The 24,393-nt window shown below is 43.1% G+C and overlaps 1 protein-coding gene across 1 annotated transcript in view; it reads right to left on the bottom strand.

Annotated features, from left to right (window-relative positions):
• pknox2 (pbx/knotted 1 homeobox 2) overlaps positions 1 to 24,393 on the bottom strand; it is a 139,812-nt gene that overhangs the window by 36,721 nt on the left and 78,698 nt on the right. Inside the window, exon 5 of the mRNA XM_014197623.2 lies at positions 3,813 to 3,984. Coding sequence (XP_014053098.2) covers positions 3,813 to 3,984 — 172 coding nt within the window. The remainder of the gene's footprint in view (positions 1 to 3,812; positions 3,985 to 24,393) is intronic.

Below are 24,393 nucleotides of genomic sequence, written 5' to 3'. Positions count from 1 at the left end.
TGGTGACAAAACGAATGGCACTGTGATAGACTATATCCAGTTTGCTTAGTAGAGTGTTGGAGGCTATTTTGTAAATGACATCGCCGAAGTCAAGGATCGGTACGATAGTCAGTTTACGAGGGTATGTTTGGCAGCATGAGTGAAGGAGGCTTTGTTGCGAAATATGAAGCCGATTCTAGATTTAATTTTGGATTGGAGATGCTTAATGTGAGTCTGGAAGGAGAGTTTACAGTCTAACCAGACACATAGGTATTTGTAGTTGTCCACATATTCTAAGTCAAAACCGTCCAGAGTAGTTTTAAGCTAGGCGGGCGGGTTGGTGCGGGCAACAATCGGTTGAAGAGCATGCATTTAGTTTTACTAGCATTTAAAAGCAGTTGGAGGCCACGGAAGGAGTGTTGTATGGCATTGAAGCTTGTTTGGAGATTTGTTAACACAGTGTCCAAAGAAGGGCCAGAGCTATACAGAATGGTGTCGTCTGCGTAGAGGTGGATCTGTCATGACTTCCGCCGAAGTTGATGCCTCTCCTTGTTCGGGCGGCGTTCGGCGGTCATCGTCACCGGCTTTCTAGCTACCACCGATCCACATTTCTTTTTCCATTTGTTATGTCTTGATTGATCACACCTGGTTCCCATCTCATTATGATTATTTTCCCTATTTAACCCTCTGGTTCTCATTATGTTTTGTGTGTGATTGTTTGCTTGTCATCGTGTTAGTTGTTTTGTGTCAGGATTATTTATCCCTGCGTGGATTTTGATTTATGAGTTTCTTCGAGAGTAAAGTGCGTTATTTTACTCAGTTCTGTGTCCTGCACTTGACTCTATCCTCACCTCCACATAACTGACACTGACAGGATCAAAGAATCACCAGCAGCAAGATTGACATCATTGATATATACAGAGAAAAGAGTCGGCCTGAGAATTGAAGCCTGTGGCACCACCATAGAGACTGCCAGAGGTCCGGACAACAGGCCCTCCGATTTGACACACTGAACTCTATCTGAGAAGTAGTTGGTGAACCAGGCGAGGCAGTCATTTGAGAAACCAAGGCTATTGAGTCTGCCATTAAGAATGCGGTGATTGACAGAGTTGAAAACCTTGGCCAGGTCGATGAAGACGGCTGCACAGTACTCCCTTTTATTGATGCCAGTTATGATATCGTTTAGGACCTTGAGCGTGGCTGAGGTGCACCCATGACCAGCTCGTAAACCAGATTGCATAGTGGAGAAGGTACGGTGGGATTCGAAATGGTCGGTAATCTGTTTGTTAACTTGGCTTTCGAAGATTTTAGAAAGGCAGGGCAGGATGGATATAGGTCTATAGCAGTTTGGGTCTAGAGTGTCGGACCCTTTGAAAAGGGGGATGACCGCGGCAGCTTTCCAATCTTTGGGGATCTCAGACGATACAAAAGAGAGGGTGAACAGGCTAGTAATAGGGGTTGCAACAATTTCGGCAGATCATTTTAGAAAGAGAGGGTCCAGATTGTCTATCCCAGCTGATTTGTAGGGATCCAGATTTTGCAGCTCTTTCAGAACATCAACTGTCTGGATTTGGGTGAAGGAGAAGCTTGGGCAAGTTGCTGCTGGGGGTGTTGAGCTGTTGCCCTGGGTAGGGGTAGCCAGGTGGAAAGCATGGCCAGCCGTAGAAAAATGCTTATTGAAATGATCAGTTATCGTAAATTTATTGGTTTATTGGTGACAGTGTTTCATAGCCTCAGTGCAGTGGGCAGCTGGGAGGAGGTGCTCTTATTCTCCATGGACTTTACAGTGTCCCAAAACGTTTTGGAATTAGTGCTACAGGATGCACATTTCTGTTTGAAAAAGCTAGCCTTAGCTTTCCTAACTGACTGAGTATATTGGTTCCTGATGCTAATGCAGAACGCCAAAGGATGTTTTTGTGTTGGTCAAGGGCAGTCAAGTCTGGGGTGAACCAAGGGCAATATCTGTTCTTGCATGCTTATTTAAGATGGCGAGGAAAGCACTTTTAAAGAGCAACCAGGCATCCTTAACTGATGGGATGAGGTCAGTATCCTTCCAGGATACCCGGGCCAGGTCGATTAGATAGGCTTGCTCGCTGAAGTGTTTTAGGGAGCGTTTGACAGTGATGAGGGGTGGTCGTTTGACCGCGGACCCATTACGCACACAGGCAATGAGGCAGTGATCGCTGAGATCCTGGTTGAAGACAGCAGATGTGTATTTAGAGGGCAAGTTGGTCAGGATGATATCTAAGAGGGTGCCCATGGTTACAGATTTAGGGTTGTACCTGGTAGGTCTTTGAATAATTTGTGTGAGATTGTAGGACGGCCGGGGTGTTAAGCATATCCCAGTTTAGGTCACCTAACAGTACAAACTCTGAAGATAGATGGGGGGCAATCAATTCACATATGGTGAACATTATCAGTGTTGGTGAAGAAAAACTAGGAAAGAAGATGATAAAAATAGAACAAAACACGCATCTACCGAGTTTTGAAGGGAAATACTGATTTTATTTTATAAGAGAGCATTATTATTTTGTTAAGAAAGACTTAGTAGAGACTGAATCTACCGTCTCATCGTGGAGGTATTTGACAGCCTCGAGGTCAGCCTAGCATCGTGCGAGACCTGGAGAGAATTGCTTGTGGAAGATTAACCACAACGATGGGGTGCTTCGGGACTTCTTTTTTTTTTGCTCCAACGTGCGCCAACGGGTTTAAGCAATCTGGCAAGTAATTTGGACATGGGTTGTGAAAAATCATTGGGGTTTATTATTTTCATTTCTTTGATGTGGTACAGTGAAAATGTGACAATATACATCTTGAACTTTATGTCTGTTGCATTGGTGGAGTCATTTACTGTTGCATTGGTGGAGTCATTTACATTTTCTGTTTAAATGCATGAAAGCATATCCTTATATAATAACAAATCTATAATCATTCTACCTGAAGTTAATACCCTAGTTGTCATCACCCTAGCGAGTTTACAATAGGGATTCTTATTGGGGATGTCCTTCTCACCTAATATCCAATGCTGTTGAGATATTCTAAGTAAGGTAATATCGTAAGAGTCAAATTCGAGCCGGGTGAGACGTTACATGACAATTACCGATGCTTGTTTAATCGGGGCCTTGTGCCATCTCAGCCAGTCAGCTTCAGCTTACTGTCCTGTGGAAGAGTTAGTGTGTGCTGGGTCCAGCCCCCGACCAGCACCTCGTAAAGCACACAGATGCGGGGTAACTGACTGCCGCTCCACTTGTCGCCGAGCACCCACATAATGATTTCTCTCTCTCTAGCCACCCTCCCTATTTCTCCTAATTTCTAATTATTGCTAGCTGTCATAGAATGGTAGGAGGGAGAGATCATGAGGGGAAGAGTGGGAAAGGGGAAGATAGAGAAAGGGTGAATAGAATAGAAATAGATATTGAGAGAGACAAAGGAGGAAAGTAAGAGGTACAAGAGGGAGGGGGTAGAGGTAGACGTGTGTGAGAGAGCAAGAGAGAGAGCTAATTGAAGAGAGAACTGTGTACATGAGAAAGGGTGAGAGAGAAAATAAGACAACTTTATTGTGGATGGGACCTGAAAGGGATATTTAACAGAGCTCGCCTAACGCTGAGGAGGCATCTCAGTAGTCTAGCGTGGCTTACTAACGTTGAGGAGGCATCTCAGTAGTCCAGCGTGGCTTACTAATGTTGAGGATGATTTGCTCTCTCTACTGGTGGAGGAAGTCATTACAGTATGACTATTGCGATAACTGCTCAATATTAGGAAGCCATGTTAGACTTTGGGATGGATCAAATCCACGTTAAACTATTTAGATGGGCCCCAGGCAGGGTACTAACCAGGTTGTCCAGCTCAGGGTCCTCGCTGAAGAACGGCTTGTGGTCCTGCTCCTGCTGGTGGACAAAGTTTTCGATGTCCACATCGAAGCTGGCAGAGGTGATGCACTCGGAACCCTGGGTGGCCTGCTCACACTTCTCAAACAGCAGGGCCAGCAGTGGGAATAGAGGGTGTCTGGAAGGATAGGAGAAGACAGGAAGTAGTTAAACTTCATAACTGCTCTAGCTGTATCTTGATTGCCGTATAAGTAGTAGTTCTAGGTACAAAGAGGAAAAATAACTCTGTTTGAGAAGAAGTTGCATCGGTATTGGCGTATTTGAAGTATGTGTCATGTTAACAGACTGAGGCCGGTATTCAATCCGATCGCGATTTTTCGACAATGGTCCTTTTAAAGGCAATGTTTCCGTGTTCGCTGAGTTCACAGTAAACACTGCATATGTCGGCTCAATCGTAAATTACCTAAATGGAGCATTGTCCCAATGTGCGATCAGATTCAATCCTGGCCTTAGAGGGAAGTTTAGTTGTGCATTGTGTGTTAACTACAGCATGTTATACTGCAACAATGCTCTATTTGACACGCAGGAACTGCATTAGCAAGATAACTCAAAAGACAAATGCAACAGACAAAGAAAACGGTAGACAATGAGATCCAACTGGGCACAAACTAGTTGTTTCAATGTAATTTGTCAACATAATGTGATGTTGAATCTATGTTTGAAACTCATTTGGATTTGCAAAAAGTAATCAACCAGTAGTGTTTTCCTATGATTTCAACCAGCGTTGCAAACATTGAAATACAATTACTTAACCTAACTTCAACATAATCATCAAAACGATGTACTGTATACGTTGAAATCCATGTAAAATTGCAAAGAATCTCACTTAGAATCTACGTGGGAATTGCAGCACAGTTTATGTCATGCAACATCAGATCCATTCTTTTCATGACCATGTTGTTCTTTCTGCTTGCATTTTGTATTTATATTGCGGTGTGTATTTTCTGTAAAGTATATAATTCAGGGCTCACCTGTAAAAGAGCCATTGGTTATAGTATGACTCCCTGATAAAATAAAGGTTTAAAAAATTATATATATAGTGTATATTGGATGGATTAAATTGTTGAATTTAAAATTTGATTAGACATATTTTATTTGACCTTGTTTCAATGTCGATAGTAAAAAGGTATGTTTGAATCAATGTCAATGTTTCAACATCATGCCATCAACCTAAATAAAGAGAAGTCAATATTGAAATAAAATCTGAAGCCACAACGACTTCTGCCTGAACAGTGACTCCGTACTGGTATAATGAGGGGACATGTACCATCCAGATGACTACCTCTATGTACCTATGCATAGCTTAGGAAACAAGTTGTGTTAGTTTCTGCTGAGCTATCATCTCAACACATATGAAGACTGATCAGCTTCCATACTCATTTGCATAGCTATGCTGTACCGTAATAACATTGAATAATTGAAAGTAACTCCTTTAACTTGTTTTACACAAGCTATGTGAAAGTAAGTTCAGAATAAGATTGGGTTTATGTAGGCTACATTCAATGTAGTACATTGACATCTGATTTCCCAAAGGACACCATCATTTCAATGAGTAGTTAGGTATACTATCATTAATGTATGATTGATTGATAGAAATTTAGAAGTATTTACTATTAGCCCTAGAAATAGGATGCCACATGAATGATATTAATAATACACTTTTACCTTTGGAAATTGTATTTGATAAATATGTTATTCATAATACTCTGAACAAAAATATAAACGCAACATGCAACAATTTCAACGATTTTAATGAGTTACAGTTCATATAAAGAAATCAGTAAATTTAAATAAATAAATTAAGCCATAATCTATAGATTTCACATGACTGGGTAGGGGCACACCCATTTGTGAGTCCACCCACTGGGGAGCAAGACCCAGCCAAATCAGAATTTGTTTTTACCCACAAAAGGGCTTTATTACAGACGGAAATACTCCTCAGTTTCATCAGCTGTCCGGGTGGCTAGTCTCAGACGATCCCGCAGGTGAAGAAGCTGGTTGTGGAGGTCCTAGGCTGGCATGGTTACACGTGGTCTGCAGTTGAGGCCGATTGGACATACTGCCAAATTAACATTCAATTCTCTGGCAACAGCTCTGGTGGACTTTCTTGCAGTCAGCATGCCAATTGCACACTCCCTCAAAACTTGAGACATCTGTGGCATTGTGTTTTGTGATAGAGTTTATATTTTAGTTCAGTATATATATATACACTGCTCAAAAAAATAAAGGGAACACTTAAACAACACAATGTAACTCCAAGTCAATAACATTTCTGTGAAATCAAACTGTCCACTTAGGAAGCAACACTGATTGACAATAGATTTCACATGCTGTTGTGCAAATGGAATAGACAACAGGTGGAAATTATAGGCAATTAGCAAGACACCCCCAATAAAGGAGTGGTTCTGCAGGTGGGGACCACAGACCACTTCTCAGTTCCTATGCTTCCTGGCTGATGTTTTGGTCACTTTTGAATGCTGGCGGTGCTTTCACTCTAGTGGTAGCATGAGACGGAGTCTACAACCCACACAAGTGGCTCAGGTAGTGCAGCTCATCCAGGATGGCACATCAATGCGAGCTGTGGCAAGAAGGTTTGCTGTGTCTGTCAGCGTAGTGTCCAGAGCATGGAGGCGCTACCAGGAGACAGGCCAGTACATCAGGAGACGTGGAGGAGGTCGTAGGAGGGCAACAACCCAGCAGCAGGACCGCTACCTCCACCTTTGTGCAAGGAGGAGCAGGAGGATCACTGCCAGAGCCCTGCAAAATGACCTTCAGCAGGCCACAAATGTGCATGTGTCTGCTCAAACGGTCAGAACCAGACTCCATGAGGGTGGTATGAGGGCCCGATGTCCACAGGTGGGGGTTGTGCTTACAGCCCAACACCGTGCAGGACGTTTGGCATTAGCCAGAGAACACCAAGATTGGCAAATTCGCCACTGGCGCCCTGTGATCTTCACAGATGAAAGCAGGTTCACACTGAGCACGTGACAGACGTGACAGAGTCTGGAGACGCCGTGGAGAACGTTCTGCTGCCTGCAACATCCTCCAGCATGACCGGTTTGGCGGTGGGTCAGTCATGGTGTGGGGTGGCATTTCTTTGGGGGGCCGCACAGCCCTCCATGTGCTCGCCAGAGGTAGCCTGACTGCCATTAGGTACCGAGATGAGATCCTCAGACCCCTTGTGAGACCATATGCTGGTGCGGTTGGCCCTGGGTTCCTCCTAATGCAAGACAATGCTAGACCTCATGTGGCTGGAGTGTGTCAGCAGTTCCTGCAAGAGGAAGGCATTGATGCTATGGACTGGCCCGCCCGTTCCCCAGACCTGAATCCAATTGACCACATCTGGGACATCATGTCTCGCTCCATCCACCAACGCCACGTTGCACCACAGACTGTCCAGGAGTTGGCGGATGCTTTAGTCCAGGTCTGGGAGGAGATCCCTCAGGAGACCATCCGCCACCTCATCAGGAGCATGCCCAGGCATTGTAGGGAGGTCATACAGGCACGTGGAGGCCACACACACTACTGAGCCTCATTTTGACTTGTTTTAAGGACATTACACCAAAGTTGGATCAGCCTGTAGTGTGGTTTTCCACTTTAATTTTGAGTGTGACTCCAAATCCAGACTTTCATGGGTTGATAAATTGGATTTCCATTGATTATTTGTGTGTAATTCTGTTGTCAGCACATTCAACTATGTAAAGAAAAAAGTATTTAATAAGATTATTTCTTTCATTCAGATCTAGGATGTGTTTTTTAAGTGTTCCCTTTATTTTTTTGAGCAGTATATATTGATAAGACTATTATTAATATGTATTAATATCATGAATTTGGCATTCTATTTACAGGGCTAAATTGTCATACGATGTTTTGTGATTTACATTGCATGAAGTGTTGCCACACTATGAAAAAGGTACAGTATCTAGTCAACCTGTTTGTGATGCCGTCTGACACCTGCACCCAATTGACCTGATTGCCTTATTAGTATGAGAAGCCTACGATAATTAACACAAAGCACAACCAATTTCAAGCTAAACAAGCCCCGTGGAGAAGACAATTGCTGAAGAGGTAAGACAATAATTTTATCACCTATAGACTTATTTTGATTGTTTGTTGGACTACTGCAATTGAGCTGTGACTTGTCATCAATGGTGGCGTAAATGCCATGCAGCTGTTTTAGCTCTTGTAGAGTTTAGCAATAATGGAAAATCTGACATTTCTACTGAAACTAGTGTAGATGGTAACGTGAGTGACACCTCCAGTGTTACAACAAGTGATCGTACTGAAAGGTTGTTTGATAGGGATGAGATTAAGAGGTCATCTGATTGTGTGAAGCAGGATCTTCTCAAACTGCAACAAAGGGTGGTATATGTGTGAAGCTGGGTTCTTGGGCTAATGAAAATAACCTCACCAGTGGTGGAATAAATCGTTTCAGATTAAAGGCTCTTGGAACGGAAGGGTAGAGTTAAACTCCGAGGGGACACATCCAAAGAGAAATTATGAATTCAATAACTTGGCCTACATGGCTAGCCATCAAGTGGTCCTGTGTGGCTCAGTTGGTAGAGCATGGTGTTTACAACACCACGGTTGTGTGTTTGATTCCCACGGGGGACCAGTACGGAGATAAAATTTATGAAATGTATGCATTCACTACTGTAAGTCGCTCTGGATAAGAGCATCTGCTAAATGACTAAAATGTAATGTAAATGTAAAATGTAAGTAGCTACATCTCCATTAGTGGAGTTTCTTGTATTTCATGGTTTCTATTAGATTATATGCATATGCTGTGTTTGGGTGTCATGATTTTCCTTAAATGAGGCCCTAAAACATGCACTGTCTTCCTGTCAGAAAATCAAGTTGTCAGAGGCTCTGATCTCCTTTCAAAGGCTTATTGCCAAAATAATTTGCCTGACAACCTCGGTGACTGGCAGGACTTGACTGACGAAAGGCCACACACAGGCAGTTTTTGCTTTACACTGGTCCCATAGTATTGAAGGATGTTTCCAAAAAAGTCTAACCTGGACGACGCTGTCGCATCCGGCCACGACCGGGAGACCCATGAGGCTGCGTACAATTGGCCCAGCGTCGTTCGGGTTAGGGGAGGGTTTGGGCGGCCGGGATGTCCTTGTCCCATGCACACTGACTTCGGTTGCCAGCTGTACGGTGTAACTACCAATTGGACATCATGAAAAAGGGGTGAAAATAAATAAAAGTCCACATAATCCATTGGTACAAGAGACGAGGCGACTGTCTGAATCAAGCCAAGTGAAACATACTGCCAAGAACATCCAACCATCATCACCGTTGGTAGGATAATCATAATCATAGGTCATCAATTTTATTTTCCAATGATTGCATGTTAGCAAGTAAAACGGATGGCAGTGGGACTTCACTCGCTCGCCTAAGGATTCTCAGAAGGCAGCCCGATCTGTGCCCTCTTTTCCTCCATCTTTTCTTAACGCAAATGACGTCGATTTGGGCTAGTTCTCCCGGGTAGCAGCAACATTATGTACAAAACAAGTTATAAAATAAGTTACAAACAATGCAAAAAAACTAACAAAATAGCAAAGTTGGTTAGGAGAATGTAAAACATCAGCCATCCTCTTCGACGCTATCTTATCAGGTAAATAGCAGATACATTATTATACTTGAAAATGCAATAAGTAAACATTGCTGGTTGTTACAATTGATTGTTAAATTGTTTTGAACCTTCACCCACCATTCAGAATGAAAACAGCAATGTGAAGACGTCAAAATAATCAAAGCCAGTGAAGTGGAGGAGCTCTCCAAGAGAAACCGAAAGAAAACTACATTCAAAGAATTTATAACTGGTATGTTTCAACACATATTGGCAGTTTATGTACATTCAGTTTAATTGGCATGGTTTTTATTCTTTATACTGTCGCGTGTTTAGAATTGCATGAGGAATGTCATCTCCCACCTCCAGCCACTACTGCCTCCAAGTTATATAAGTATGGTAGTCTGCCATGCTGATTACTAATCGACCCATTTTCCCTAAACTTTAGACACCAAACAACCACATTGCCTGTTAATAGAGTGGTAGGACCTTTTACCGTATTACTTTAACTGATCCATTCAAATCTCCAAGCGTGTGGCTAGAGGGACGGTAGCCTCAACCCAGACAGAATCATTCCATGTTTCACCATTGTTAGTGTAGTGAAACTGAGCTGAAATCCATCCGGATTTCCAGGCTAGGGGGTAGGGCTTGGGAGGTTAACTTCTGCATGTTGTAGAATTTTGGTTTAAAATTGGTTATGTGTTTATGTTGACTATTTAGAAGTCTTCTTCCACTTGAATAAAACTAAAAAGGATGTTATTTTACACTTTATTTTCAGGCAAAGGTCTACCCAAGCCCCCTCCAAAATGTTCCCTGATACACCAGAAAACTTGTGTCACTGCTACCAAGAAGGCTCAAATGCAGCACAAGCCACTAAGTAATGACGACCCCTTTTTCTCCCTAATTTCGTGATATCCAATTACAGTCCCATTGCTGCAACTCCTGTACGGACTCGGGAGAGGCAAAGGTTGAGAGCCGTGCGTCCTCCAAAACATGACCCTGCCAAGCTCGCTTAAAACCTCTTGACGGGCTCGTCCCGTATGCGGGACGGACATCCAGCGAAAAAATCCTATCGCCATTAGCATAACGGAATTTAATATATATATTTTTTCAAATATAGGACTATGTTATATCGTTTTACAGATACACCTCTCCTGAATCACATTGTCCGATTTCAAAAAGGCTTTACAGCAAAAGCAAAACATTAGATTATGTTAGAGGAGTATATCGTAAAAGTAGCCACATAGCCATTTTCCGACCAACCACATGCATCACAAATAACCAAAAAACAGCTAAATGCAGCACTAACCTTTTACAGACTTCATCAGATGACACTCCTAGGACATCATGTTACACAATACATGCATTCTTTTGTTCGATAAAGTTAATATTTATATATAAAAACAGCATTTTACATCGACGCGTAACGTTGACTAACTATTTTCCCTCAAATGCATCCAGTGAAACAGCGCTACAATATACTAAATTACTATTCGAAAACAAATGTAATATTGTCATTCTAAGATTTATAGATGAATATCTCTTGAAAGCACCTGTAATGCCAGATTTAAAAATAACTTTACTGGGTAATCACACTTTGCGATAAAAGGGGATGCGATACTCAGAAAATAGGCTAGCAATACAGGTCAGCGCCATCTTGGAACAATCGCATATCAAATCTAGTCTTGTATACTATTGTCAATAATCCCTTACCTTTGATTGTCTTCATCAGAAAGCACTTCCAGGAATCCCAGGTCCACAACAAATGTATTTTCGTTCGAAAAAATTAATCCTTTATGTTCCAATAGCTTGTTCTTGTTAGCGCGTTCTGAAGGCTGCACCAAAAGTTCCGTCGTGCGCGGGACACCTCTTTCGAAAAAATGCATTTTTTTTTTATTTAGGTTTGTTCAAACATGTCAAATGTTGCATAACATAAATCTTTAGGGCCTTTTTCAACCAGAGCTCCAATAAGATTCAAGGGGGATGATTGCATTGTCTTTCAAAACGTTTCGAAAAGGGAGGGTAGCCAGGGGCGCCAGCGTCATAATGGTGATGGCCCTCCTCATGTGACCACTTTCCACAGCGTCTCATTCATTCAGTTTTCACAGTAGAAGGCTCAAATCACTTTGTAAAGACTGGGGACATCTAGTGGAAGCAATAGGAAGTGCTCAATGAACCATTGCTCACTGTGTGAATTATAGGCAAAGTGGTGAAGTTGAGTCCGCAATTCAGAATTCCACATCCTGTTACGATCGGTCTCAGGGTTTTGACTGTCATATGAGTTCTGTTATACTCACAGACACCATTCAAACAGTTTTAAAAACTTTAGGGTGTTTTCTATCCACAAGTATTAATTATATGCATATCCTAGCTTCTGAGTTTGAGTAGGAGGCCGTTTAAAATGGGCACGAATTCTTTTCAATAATCACTGTAGCTCCCCCTATCCTAGGCGAACGACAAGAGGTTAACTCGGAAGCCAGCCGCACCGACGTGTCGGAGGAAACACCGTACAACTGGTGACTGAAGTCAGCTTGCAGACGCCCAGACACCGCAAGGAGTCGCTAGAGTGCAATGGGACAAAGAATCCCGGCTGGCCAAACCCTCCCCTAACCCAAACGACGCTGGGCCAATTGTGCGCTGCCTCATGGGTCTCCCGGTCACAGTCTGCTGTAATGCCTCAAGCACTGCAATGCAGTGCCTTAGACCGCTGCGCCACTCGGGAGGCCCCAACATCGTGAGGTCCCAACATCATTGTATTTAATAAAGGTATTCCATTTGTAAAAACCATTGGCATGATGTTGTCTAATCTATTATTTCAGAGAATCATCTTGGTCTCTCACATGGCTTATAAGGTTGCATTTTAGGTTGCCTTTTTACACTTTTACACTTGCATGTGTTTTTTGGTGGGAGAGGGCCTAACCAAGCGCCATAACCTGTACCACTGCCACTAAGACGTAAAAGGATAAAACGCCTTGCAAGCCACCAAGTATTGGTGGTGAGGTGAAATGGCAAACTAAAACACCATGCAAGCCACCAAGTGGGTGGATGGGGCAACGACAAACTAAAACGTTGCGCAAGTCCCCACCCAGCGGTTTATAGTGCGGTGGACCCTTCACAACATAAGCCAACCCCTTATTCTCATTCTTGATCGATATTTGGGAAAGGTATTCTAATTTTACCAAGAATTGCCATGTGGTCCAATATTTTCCATTAGAGAATCTTGAGCATTCATGCTCCAATGATAGGTCATGTGGGAGATTGAGGTCTCCTTCTGCCTCTTCAGATGAGATCCCCCTCACCAAAGCACTACAAAGGCTCAGACCCTTTCCTATAACGGAAGCAAGTATGACACATTTCTTTTGTGTGAGTGCAACCATATCCGTAGGCTAGTTGGATTTCCAAATAACAAGAAGTGATTAATATGGTTTTAATCTTCAGTTCTATTTCATTTGTTTCCTGTTATAGTCTTGTCCAGTCAATTCTACGCAAGTATCCATAAACTTTGATATATATTTTCTCCTTTACATTGACACCAAGAATAAAGATACTGCAGTAAACAGTCATTCTTACCTGAGGTGCAGAAGTTGAAACCACTATATTAAACAGAGGGGGCTTTGCAGATGGATCATTTCCATATCATTCCCACTTAACGTCTTCATATTGAGTCATACCATAGCTAAATGTCCTAGGCAACATGAGAAAACGATCCACACTAGGGTTGCACAACTTCTCCAAAATCCCCAATTTTTCATTATTCCTGGATTGAAGATTCACAGAATCAGAAGGGAATAAGTAGGGTGTCAGAAAGCCTTCAAAAAGGAGTTCTGGAAATGTTGGGAAAATTAACAGATTTTTAAAACCCTAGTCCAAACTATTGATAACACAGTGATACGGGGTTGCATCAAACAGTTTGTTCGTTATTTTGTTTACTTGTCAGGTGGTGAAAAAGGAATCTCTGAACACTTCAATCAGATGCAATTTGAGTTTTAATTGCTTCTGATTAAAGTGTGTGTAGGCTGCTTTTTCACTCGATCATATGCATTTACTCCTGCATCTTTACTTAGCCGGCAGATAATTTCACTGGACACGTCATTTCAACATGGAAATATGGGTAATATTTGGTTGAGACAATGATCAATAAGATTTCAACCTTTATTCACCCATTCAAAAGACAGGCAACAGTTATTTATTTTATTTTGGTACTATAGTTTGAAAACTATACTTAATTCATAATCAACTATTGGAGTGAAGTTGAGAACACATTGTGATCTGATTTGACCAAAACACACCATGAATTCAACAGGGATTGTCACCAATCCGTGAAGTGTGTTGATTAGACGTTTAGAAGTAGTTGCCATTTTATGATGTAGGCTTCTTTACATAAGGATAAGAGCCTAAGATAAGAATATGAAAACAGACTATCAACCAGGATGTTGCACGCTCTTGAAAAGCACAATACAATTGTACTCTTGGTGCAAAATGTATCTTCCAGACTTAGGGTCTATAGTACTGTTGGCTATTTTCATTCTGTGTAACACAATTAGAGCAGTGACCTCGAACAGCATTGTGTAAACCTTTGTCCATGTAAAAACTTTTTGTTAGTCAAGAATGGTTGAAATGGGGAACAAGTGAGCAACTATGTACATATATTCTGGTCATGTCCAAAGTTGAAAGTGTATTGGGATGATGTTTATACAGCTTTAAATGTGGTGTACCATGTAGAAACACCACCACTCCTTGGTGGCTATCCTGGGGGTGATTCCAGAGTGCATAGAGGGAAGGGGTCAGAACTGTCTTTTGCAGATTTTGCTCACAGCAATCCAATTAAATGGTTAAAACCCAACCCTCCAACATATAACTTGTGGCTGCAAAAGGTTTGGGAGCTGTATGAGATGGAATAAATAACACATTCACTTAGATTAAAAAGACCTACATTAATTAACATGGAGCCCAGTAATGAGACCTCTCTGGGATAGGGGGCGGTATTTTCACGTCCGGATGAAAAGCATGCCCAGAGTAAACTGTCTGCTACTCAGGCCCAGAAGCTAGGATATGCATATTGTAGATTTGGATAGAAAACACTCTGAAGTTTCTAAAACTGTTTGAATGATGTCTGTGAGTATAACAGAACTTATTTGGCAGGCGAAACCCAGAGGACAAACCAACCAGGATTTTTTTTTGAGGTCACTCTCTTTTCAATGGGTTTTCTATGTGTATCTAGATTTATAAGGCACTTGCTTGAAGTTCCTATCGTTTCCACTGGATGTCAACAGTCTTTAGAAACTGGTTGATGTTTTTCCGTTGTGTAATGAAGAAGTAGCCCTGTTCAGAACGAGGGTCGAGTGAAGTGTACTGTTGTGGTTGAGGTGCGTGACCTGAAAGCACGCTCCACTTTGTTTTCCTCTGGTATTGAACACAGTTTATCCCGTCTTAAATTGTATCGATTATTTACGTAAAAAAATAACTAAAGTTGTATTAGGAAAGTTGTTTGGACAAAGATTACAGGTAACTTATGAGATATTTTGTAGTCATGTTGCGCGAGTTGGAACCGTTTTTTTTCTGGATCAAACGCGCCAAATAAATGGACAATTTGGAGATGTTTATGGGACATATTGGAGTGCCAACAAAAGAAGATCTTCAAAGGTAAGGCATGAATTACCGTAAATTCCGGACTATAAGCCGCAACTTTTTTTCCCACGCGTTGAACCCCACGGCTTAAACAATGACACGGCTAATATATGGATTTTTCCCTCTTTCAAATAAAATTAAAAAAAAAACACATTCTGTGACGTGCTCAGTTTTTTGCCGGCATGAAGCTTTCATTAGACCAATGAAATTGCCGAACGGGTTAAGGTCAAACAACTTTTTTGTTTACTGTTTAGATTAAATCGAGCGCTCTCACTCTTCCAATCATTCTGATTACGGTAGTCATTTTGTCACCCTCATCATGGCAAAGATACGGAGAAATGTGTTTGATGCAGCTTTCAAGTTGAAGGCGATTGATCTGGCTGTTGGAAAAGGAAATAGAGCTGCTGCACGGGAGCTTGGTCTTAATGAGTCGATGATAAGACGTTGGAAACAGCAGCATGAGGAATTGACTCAGTGCAAAAAGACAACTAAAGCTTACTGCAAATTTTTTATTTTTTGTTACAAGCCGTGTTTCGTTAAAGCCTATTTATTTTTGTTACAAGCCGTGTTTCGTTAAAGCCTGTGTAAAGTTAATTTGTTTCAATGTACCGGTAGGCACCTGCGGCTTATAGACATGTGCGGCTTATTTATGTTCAAAATATTATTTATTTTTTAATTCAGTGGGTGCGGCTTATATTCAGGTGCGCTTAATAGTCCGGAAATTACGGTATATCGTTATTTCTGAGTTTTGTGTCGCGCCTGGCGGGATGAAATATGATTGTCTGTGTTTGTTTGATGGGGTGCTGTCCTCAGATAATCGCATGGTGTGCTTTTGCCGTAAAGCCTTTTTGAAATCGGACACTGTGGTTGGATTAACAAGAAGTTTATCTTTAAAATGTTGTTTAATATTTGTATGTTTGAGGAATTTTAATTATGAGATTTCTGTTGTTTGAATTTGGCGCCCTGCAATTTCACTGGCTGTTATCGAGGTGGGACGCTAGCGTCCCACAAATCCCAGAGAGGTTTTAACATTTTATTTGTGCTATTTTGTGTGTGGGTTTGGATGTCTTTTTCTATTGCTCTTTTTGTTTATAATAATTATTATCTCTGGCTGGAAATGTATCAGCTTACATATTCACTTATTTTACCATGTAGCATGAACTGTACCAATCTGTATTAATATTTGTTTATATTTATCTGCTTTTTAAAATTGTTAAAAAAAGAACAGTTGAAATAATGTATTGCACCCCAAAATAGATGTACAAGCCAAACAAAAGTACAAATCTGGCACAGGCTTCTGGAAACACAGATAAGATATACAATAAACAAAAAATTACTCTCTCATCCACTTACTTATTGGCCCTTGTGGTCAGGTGCATATTTCAGGCAGGTTGACACCGCCTGTAGTATTTCTGCCTCTGTAGCCTTTGGTTTTGCCACGTGCGTGTGTCGGTCTGTGCCTACATGTATGCATGCATGAATCCATCAGCGTATGTACGAATGTGTGTGTGGGTGTGTGTGTGTGTGTGTGTGTGTGGGTGGTGTGAGGGAGTAGGTAGTTAGGGGGAAAGCAGGCATGCAGCACACAGGAATACTGTAGGATGCTGGGAGAGTGGGCCTCTGCTCTGGCTCTAACCTATGGCTCTCATTTGCAGCCTATATTAGACTGTAATCTACCTGATCCCGATTTAATGTGACTCCCTCGGCCAGACATGAGACGAATACTAAACAGGCAGCCATGCGCAGATCACCGAGCTGCAGTCCCCACGGCCTCGTCCAATGGGTGTGTGGGGGGGGGGGATCAGTATAAGTGCCAACCACTTCCTCCCTCTGGCTGCAAAGGTGTATTATGTTCATTAGGGCCTGTTTTTCAGGTCCTATTCTATGGCAGGTGTTCAACTGGACTAGTTATTACTTAACTTGCTGCTGATCTAAGAAATCGAAGTGTTGTAGACAGTTATTTTCTTATGAGATAATAAAGCAATTTGTCATGTTGTTGATTCCAACAGCTGCCTTTCTCACAAGTGATGATTTTCAGCTTTGGAGTGGAATGTTTGTTTGCCTTTCGTCAGTGGTGTTCTCTGTAAACACACAGACACACACAAAAACTGGTGTAATGGAAATATGACACCATGTGGCAGGGCTGGATTGGCCATCTGGCAATTCTGGCAGATGCCAGAAGGGCTGGACCATTTTTTTAGCTGGGTGGGCTGTTCAAAATTGACACACACAAATTAAAAAAGTGACATTGCCTGTGGAAACGGCTGGCCCCTCTACCAAGATTCTCTCCCGGATGAGGCAGCCCGAAAGCTACTTTGATTACGTCAAGAACCCGTAGTGTGGCAGATTACGCGGTAGACTTTCACACGTTGGCAGCCGAGAATGCCTGGAACCCGGAGTCTCTGTTCGATACTTTTCTTCATGGACTATCGGAGGAGATTAAAGATGAGCTCGCAGCTCGGGAGTTACCCCTGGACCTTGATTCCATCATAACCTTAACTATAAGGATCGATGGACGTCTACGGGAATGCAGGAGGGAGAGGTCTATTTTCGGCCCCGCTCGTTTGTCCACGGCTGCTTGCTCGCCCCCGAAGAACCCCGGAAGTCCCCGACGCCTGCATTTCCGAGAGGATTCGAAGTCACCTGAGTGCCCTCGAATCATCGGGAACGGGCGACTCGTTTTCTACTGTGCCTATGCAACAGGGCAGAGCTAGATTGTCGCCTCAGGAATGATTACATAGGCTTTACTCCAACAGTTGCCTGTATTGTGGTGCTATAGGGCAACACAAATCCACCTGTCCAGTGAAAGACCAGACTCATCAGTTAGGTACGAGTACTATGGTGGGCCATACTGGGAGTTTTCTTACTCCCATTACTCGTACTCCCTTCCATGTTATCCTGCTGTGGGGTGACCACTCTAAACTTTGGGGCTGATGAGAGTTTTATGGACCCTACTCTGGTATCGGAGCTGGGTATCTCCACACAACTTCTCTCCGTTCCCATGGACACCAGAGCACTGGAGGGACGCACTATTGGCAATGTCACTCATAATACGGTGCCCATTAACCTGCCTGTGTCGGGCAATCACAGAGTCCATACAGCTTCTTCTCATTGAATCTCCCTATGTTAGTGTTTTGGGATTTTCATGGCTACAGAGGCACAACCCCATTATTGACTGGACCACTGGTTCTATCCTGTTCTGCCACTCACATTGTCTTAAGGCGGCGCAGCCTGCCCCGGGATGTCCTCCTGCGGGCTCTGTTAAAGCCTCTGATTTCTCTGCCATTCCCGAGTACCAGGACCTCTTGGAGGTTTTCAGCAAGGCTCGTGCCACCTCCCTCCCTCTGCATCGTCCCTACGATTGTGCTATTGATCTCCTCCCGGGCACAACACCGCCTCATGGGCGGCTAGATTCCCTGTCTGGCCCTGAGACCAAGGCCATAGAGGAGTACATTGAGGACTCTCTGGCTGCTGGGAGCATTCGTCCTTCTTCCTCCCCTGCAAGCGCAGGGTTCCTCTTTGTGGAAAAAAAAGGACAAGACCCTGAGTCCATGTATCGACTACCGGGGCCTCAATGACATCACGGTTAACCTGTTTTCACGGCTGGATAAAAAACGTACCCGATTTAATCTGGTTACTACTCCTGCCCAGTAACTAGAATATGCATATAATTATTGGCTTTGGATAGAAAACACTCCAAAGTTTCTAAAACTGTTTGAATGGTGTCTGTGAGTATAACAGAACTCAAATGGCAGGTCAAAACCTGAGAGTATCCTTTACAGGAAGTGGCCTGTCTGACCATTTGTTGAACTTCTTTGCCATCTCTATCTTTTATAAAGGATCTCTGCTCTAACGTGACACTTCCTACGTCTTCCATGGGCGCTCAGAGCCCGGGAAAAACCTGAATGTCGTCATCCCAGCCCCAGGCTGAAACACATTATCGCCTTTCTCAAGTGGCCGATCAAGGGACTGTGGGCTTAGGCGCGTGCCCTGGCTGCCCCCGTCTTTGTGATTTTTCCTCTGTTTGCCGAAAAGGAGATTCCCGGTCGGAATATTATCGCTTTTTTACGAGATAAACTGCATAAAAATTGATTTTAAACAGCGGTTGACATGCTTCGAAGTACGGTAATGGAATATTTAGAATTTTTTTGTCACGAATTGCGCCATGCGCACGACCCTGATTTACCATTTCGGATAGTGTCTGGGACGCACGAACAAAACGCCGCTATTCGGATATAACGATGGATTATTTTGGACCAAACCAACATTTGTTATTGAAGTAGCAGTCCTGGGAGTGCATTCTGACGAAGACAACAAAAGGTAATCAAACTTTTATAATAGTAAATCTGATTTTGGTGAAGGCTAAACTTGCCGGGTGTCTAAATAGCTAGCCCGTGATGGCTGGGCTATGTACTTAGAATATTGCAAAATGTGCTTTCACCAAAAAGCTATTTTAAAATCGGACATATCGAGTGCATAGAGGAGTTCTGTATCTATAATTCTTTAAATAATTGTTATGCTTTTTGTGAACGTTTATCGTGAGTAATTTAGTAAATTGTTAGCAAATTCCCCGGAAGTTTGCGGGGGGTATGCTAGTTCTGAACGTCACATGCTAATGTAAAAAGCAGTTTTTTGATATAAATATGAACTTGATTGAACAAAACATGCATGTATTGTATAACATAATGTCCTAGGTGTGTCATCTGATGAAGATCATCAAAGGTTAGTGCTGCATTTAGCTGTCTTCTGGGTTTTTGTGACATTATATGCTAGCTTGAAAAATGGGTGTCTGATTATTTCTGGCTGGGTACTCTGCTGACATAATCTAATGTTTTGCTTTCGCTGTAAAGCCTTTTTGAAATCGGACAGTGTGGTTAGATAAAGGAGAGTCTTGTCTTTAAAATGCTGTGAAATAGTCATATGTTTGAAAAATTGAAGTTTTTGTATTTTTGAGGAATTTGTAATTCGCGCCACGCCTATCATTGGATATTGGAGCAGGTGTTCCGCTAGCGGAACGTCTAGATGTAAGAGGTTAAGAATCGTTAACCTCTACCACTCCTCTCCTCGGCTTTCGTACCTCTCCAGGGGGCAACCATCTTTTCCAAGTTGGACCTTCGGAATGCCTACCACCTAGTTCGGATACACAAAGAAGACGAGTGGAAGATGGCCTTCAACACAGCTAGTGAACACTATGAGTACCTGGTCATGCCATTTGGACTCACCAACGCTCCCGCAGTGTTCCAGGCCTTGGTCAACGATGTGGTCTCTGGCATGTTGAATTGATTTGTGTTTGTATACCTCGACGACATCCTAGTTTTCTCCCGTTCCTGGGATTTGCTCATTTCTACCGCCAGCTTCATTTGGGGCTACAGCACCCTGGCGGCTCCCCTCTCTGCACTCACTTCTCCCAAGGTGCCGTTCACAACGTCCCCCAGCTGTTGACAAGGTGTTTTTGGCCCTTAAGCATCGGTTTACTACAGCCCCCATCCTCATCCATCCGGAGCCGTCCTGTCAGTTCGTGGTTGAGGTTGACGCTTCTGACGTTGGAGTGGGAGCCGTCCTGTCCCAGCAGTCTGCCCAGGACCAAAATCTGCATCCCTGTGCCTTTCTGTCCCATCGTCTCAACCCCGCTGAGAGAAACTACGATGTAGGAAATAAGGAACTCCTGGCGGTCAAGATGGCGTTGGAGTAGTGGAGGCACTGGTTGGAAGGAGCGGAAAATACATTTTTGGTGTGGACCGCCCATAAGAATTTAGAATATCTCCGCACAGCCAAGCGCCTTAACTCTAGGCAGGCCCGTTAACTCTAGGCAGGCTCTGTTATTCACCAGGTTCAACTGCCCAGGGTCCAAGAATGTGAAGCCGGACGCTCTCTCTCGCAAGTCTAGTTCCACTGCCACACCTTTTGACTCTGAGACCATCCTCCCTACCTCATGTCTTGCAGCTACAGTTGTCTGCGATATCGAGAGCCTGGTTCGCAAGGAACAACGTTCCCGCAAGGCACAACGACCCTGGGGGGGCCTGGCTAACCGGATGTTTGTCCCTGATTTGGTCCGATCTCAGGTCATGGAATGGGCTCATTCCTCCAAGCTCACCTGCCATCCCGGCTCTTGTCGAAACCTGGCCTTCCTGCGACAATGCTTCTGGTGGCCCATTATGGTTCCTGACCACTCAGCCTTTGTCGCCGCATGCACTATGTGTGCTCAGAATAAGACTCCACAGCAAGCTCCGGCTGGCCTCCTTCAGCCACTCCCTGTTCCTCATCACCCCTGGTTCCAAATATCCCTGGATGTTGGGCTTCCTCCGTCTGATAGCAACACCAATATCCTCAAAGTAGTGGATAGGTTCTCTAAAGATATGTTCTCATTCCTCTCCCCAAGTTCCCTTCAGCCAAGAAGACGTCCCAGCTCATGGTGCAGCACGTCTTCCGAATCCATGGAGTCCCTGTCGACATTGTCTCTGATCGTGGTCCTCAATTCTCGACCCAATTCTGGAAGGCATTCTGCACCCTCATTGGGTCATCGGCCAGCCTGTCCTCCGGGTTTCATCCCCAGTCCAACGGCTAGTCGGAGTGTGCCAAAACCAACCCCACCACCTGGAGCCGGCAACTTTTGTGGGTGGAGTACGCCTAGAACACTCTTCCCTGCCCGGCCACTAGGCTCTCATGCTCCATGGGGTATCCACTCCTGCTCTTCCCAGAGCAAGAAGAAGATTTCAACATACCCTCGGCCCAGATGTTCGTCTGCCGCTGTCAGCATACCTGTAAAAGAGCTCGTCTGCTCTTCTCAAGACCACCTGCAGGTATCGTCGACAAGCGGACCGCTACCGGATTCCGTCCCCGTACCCTCCGTATATGTCCCACTTTTCATGTGTCCAGGATTAAGCCCTTGTCTCACAGCCCTTTGTCTCCTGTTTCCAGGCCCACCCCTCCTCCCTGTTTCATTGACAGCCATCTGGCATACACAGTGAGACGCCTCCTGTGTGTTCGACCTCGGAGCATGGGTTTCCAGTACCTGGTTGACTGGGAGGGTTATGGCCTGGAGGAGAGGTGCTGGGTCACCGCTAAGGATATCCTGGACCCAGCCCTAATCGCCGACTTTCAATGCCAGCACCCCGGTCAACCAGGTATGCGCCCAGGTAGGCGGGGGGTGGTACTGTCACACCCTGATCCTGTTCACCTGTCTTTCTGCTTATCCACAGTGTATTTATACTTGTGTTCTCTGTTTGTCTGTTGCCACTTCGTCTTGTCTCATCAAGCCTACCAGGGTTTTTTTTCCGTGCTCCTGTTTTTCCTAGTCTCTGTTTTCTAGCCCTCCCGCTTCCGACCTTTTCTGCCTGCCCTGACATTGAGCCAGCCTGCCTGCCGACCTGTACCTTTCGGACTCTGACCTGGTTAATGAACTTCTGCCTTGCCTGCCCCTTGTATTTTAATAAATATCAGAGACTCTAATCATCTGCCTCCTGTGTCTGCATCTGGGTTTTGCCCTGTGTCGTTATAAAGATATTTGATATAGTTAATGTGTTTTGAGGGTGTTGAACCCCAAATTAATTAGCCTCTGATATTAAGATAAAATGCCAGGGCCAAATTATTGTCCCAGTCCACCCCTGCCATGGAGCTTCTTCTAATAACCCTAGGCATTATGGGTATGCACAGCAAGTTTTATTTGCCGACTGGCCCACACCTCCAACACCACAGTATGAGGACAAACAAGGGAGTAAATAATAAACAATAGCAGTAATTACCAGTGGCGTAAAGTAGTTAAGTAAAAATACTTTAAAGTACTATTTAAGTAATTTTTTGGGGTATCTGTACTTTACTATTTATATTTTTGTAAACTTTTACTTCACTACATTCCTAAAGAAAACAATCTACTTTGTATTACACACCTTTTTCTTGACACCCAAAAGTACTCGTGACATTTTGAATGCTTAGCAGGACAGGAAAATTGTCAAATTCACACACCTGTCAAGAGAACATCCCCGGTCATCCCTACTGCCTCTGATCTGGTGGACTCACTAACACAAATACTTTGTTTGTAAAGATGTCCTAGTGTTGGAATGTGCCCCTGGCTATCCGTAAATAAAAAAACATTTTAAAATTGGTGACGTCTGGTTTGCTTACTATAAGGAATGTGAAATGATTTATACTTATATGTTTGATACTTAAGTATATTTAAAACCAAATACTTTTAGACTTTTAGTTAAGTAGTATTTTACTGGGTGAATTTCAATTTTACTTGAGTTATTTTAAGGTATCTTTACTTTTACCCAAGTATGACAATTGGATACTTTTTCCACCAGTGGTGAATACATGATTTCATCCATATTTTAGAGGGATTTATTAAACAGTACTGTAAGGTTCCAGGCATTGACCTTTTACCAGATTAGATTTTTTCCCCCTGGTTTTGGACCTTTTTCCTGGTTTTGAACATTTTACCTGGTTTTACTTTCATTGAGCTGCTCAACTCAGAGCATGTAAATGTAGCATGTTAATTAACATGAAAATGTTTCTCAGTTCTATAATGTGTCACATTTATCTTCACTCGATTTAATGTTCACTATTTCAGTACTTCTGTATGCATATATCGCCCCATGCTTATGTAACAGACCGGAGATGTGCATGGTTAATCAAATATTCGGATAGCCGAATGGTCTGAATATGTTTGTTTTCAAATACTTGTCTGAGTATTCATTTTGGGCCCCACAAAAAATTCTAGGCCTAGTTTAACACAAAGGCTTTTTCTAAATGAAATATAAATATCCATGTGACATTTTTACATTCAACGATATACCATAACATTTTTTATTATTAATTTAATAAAAAGATTGGTAGCCTTCATGTGTGTAGCTTGTTGTTTACGTTGGCCAATCAATGCGGCAAAGAGGCTCAGTGTATAGCAAGTAGGGTGAGAGTTCCCTAATACAATGCAAATTGGAGTAAAATAACAGAATTAAAAGTTAGAGAAATGAGAAGACGTAAGCTACAACAAGCAACCAAAAGGTAGGCTGTTGTTTTATCTGAATGGGATTTGGGTGAAAACACAGCATGTGGCCTCAATTAGCCTAGCTAGAGAGGCACTGATATGAGATGATAAATAACACTGTGGCTGCTACAAGTTAGTTAGTCTTGGCTGTAGCCCGAGTTGCCTTGGCGTCTCTCTCTCTCCCTCTGTCTGCTCAGCTCACTCATCTCATACACACCGCCCCTCCGCAGCTGCAGCAATAGAGCGACAGTCTCTCCCTCGCGCAGCAGTACTTAGGTTAGAAACTTAAGTTTAAAAAAGCACATGTATTTTGAATATCTGCATATCTGACAAAAATG

This window comes from Salmo salar, chromosome ssa04 (genome assembly GCF_905237065.1).
Source record: "Salmo salar chromosome ssa04, Ssal_v3.1, whole genome shotgun sequence".
Classification (NCBI taxonomy): domain Eukaryota; kingdom Metazoa; phylum Chordata; class Actinopteri; order Salmoniformes; family Salmonidae; genus Salmo; species Salmo salar.
The sequence above is the reverse complement of the archived record's forward strand: the minus strand, read 5'-3'. Positions and strand labels throughout refer to the sequence as shown.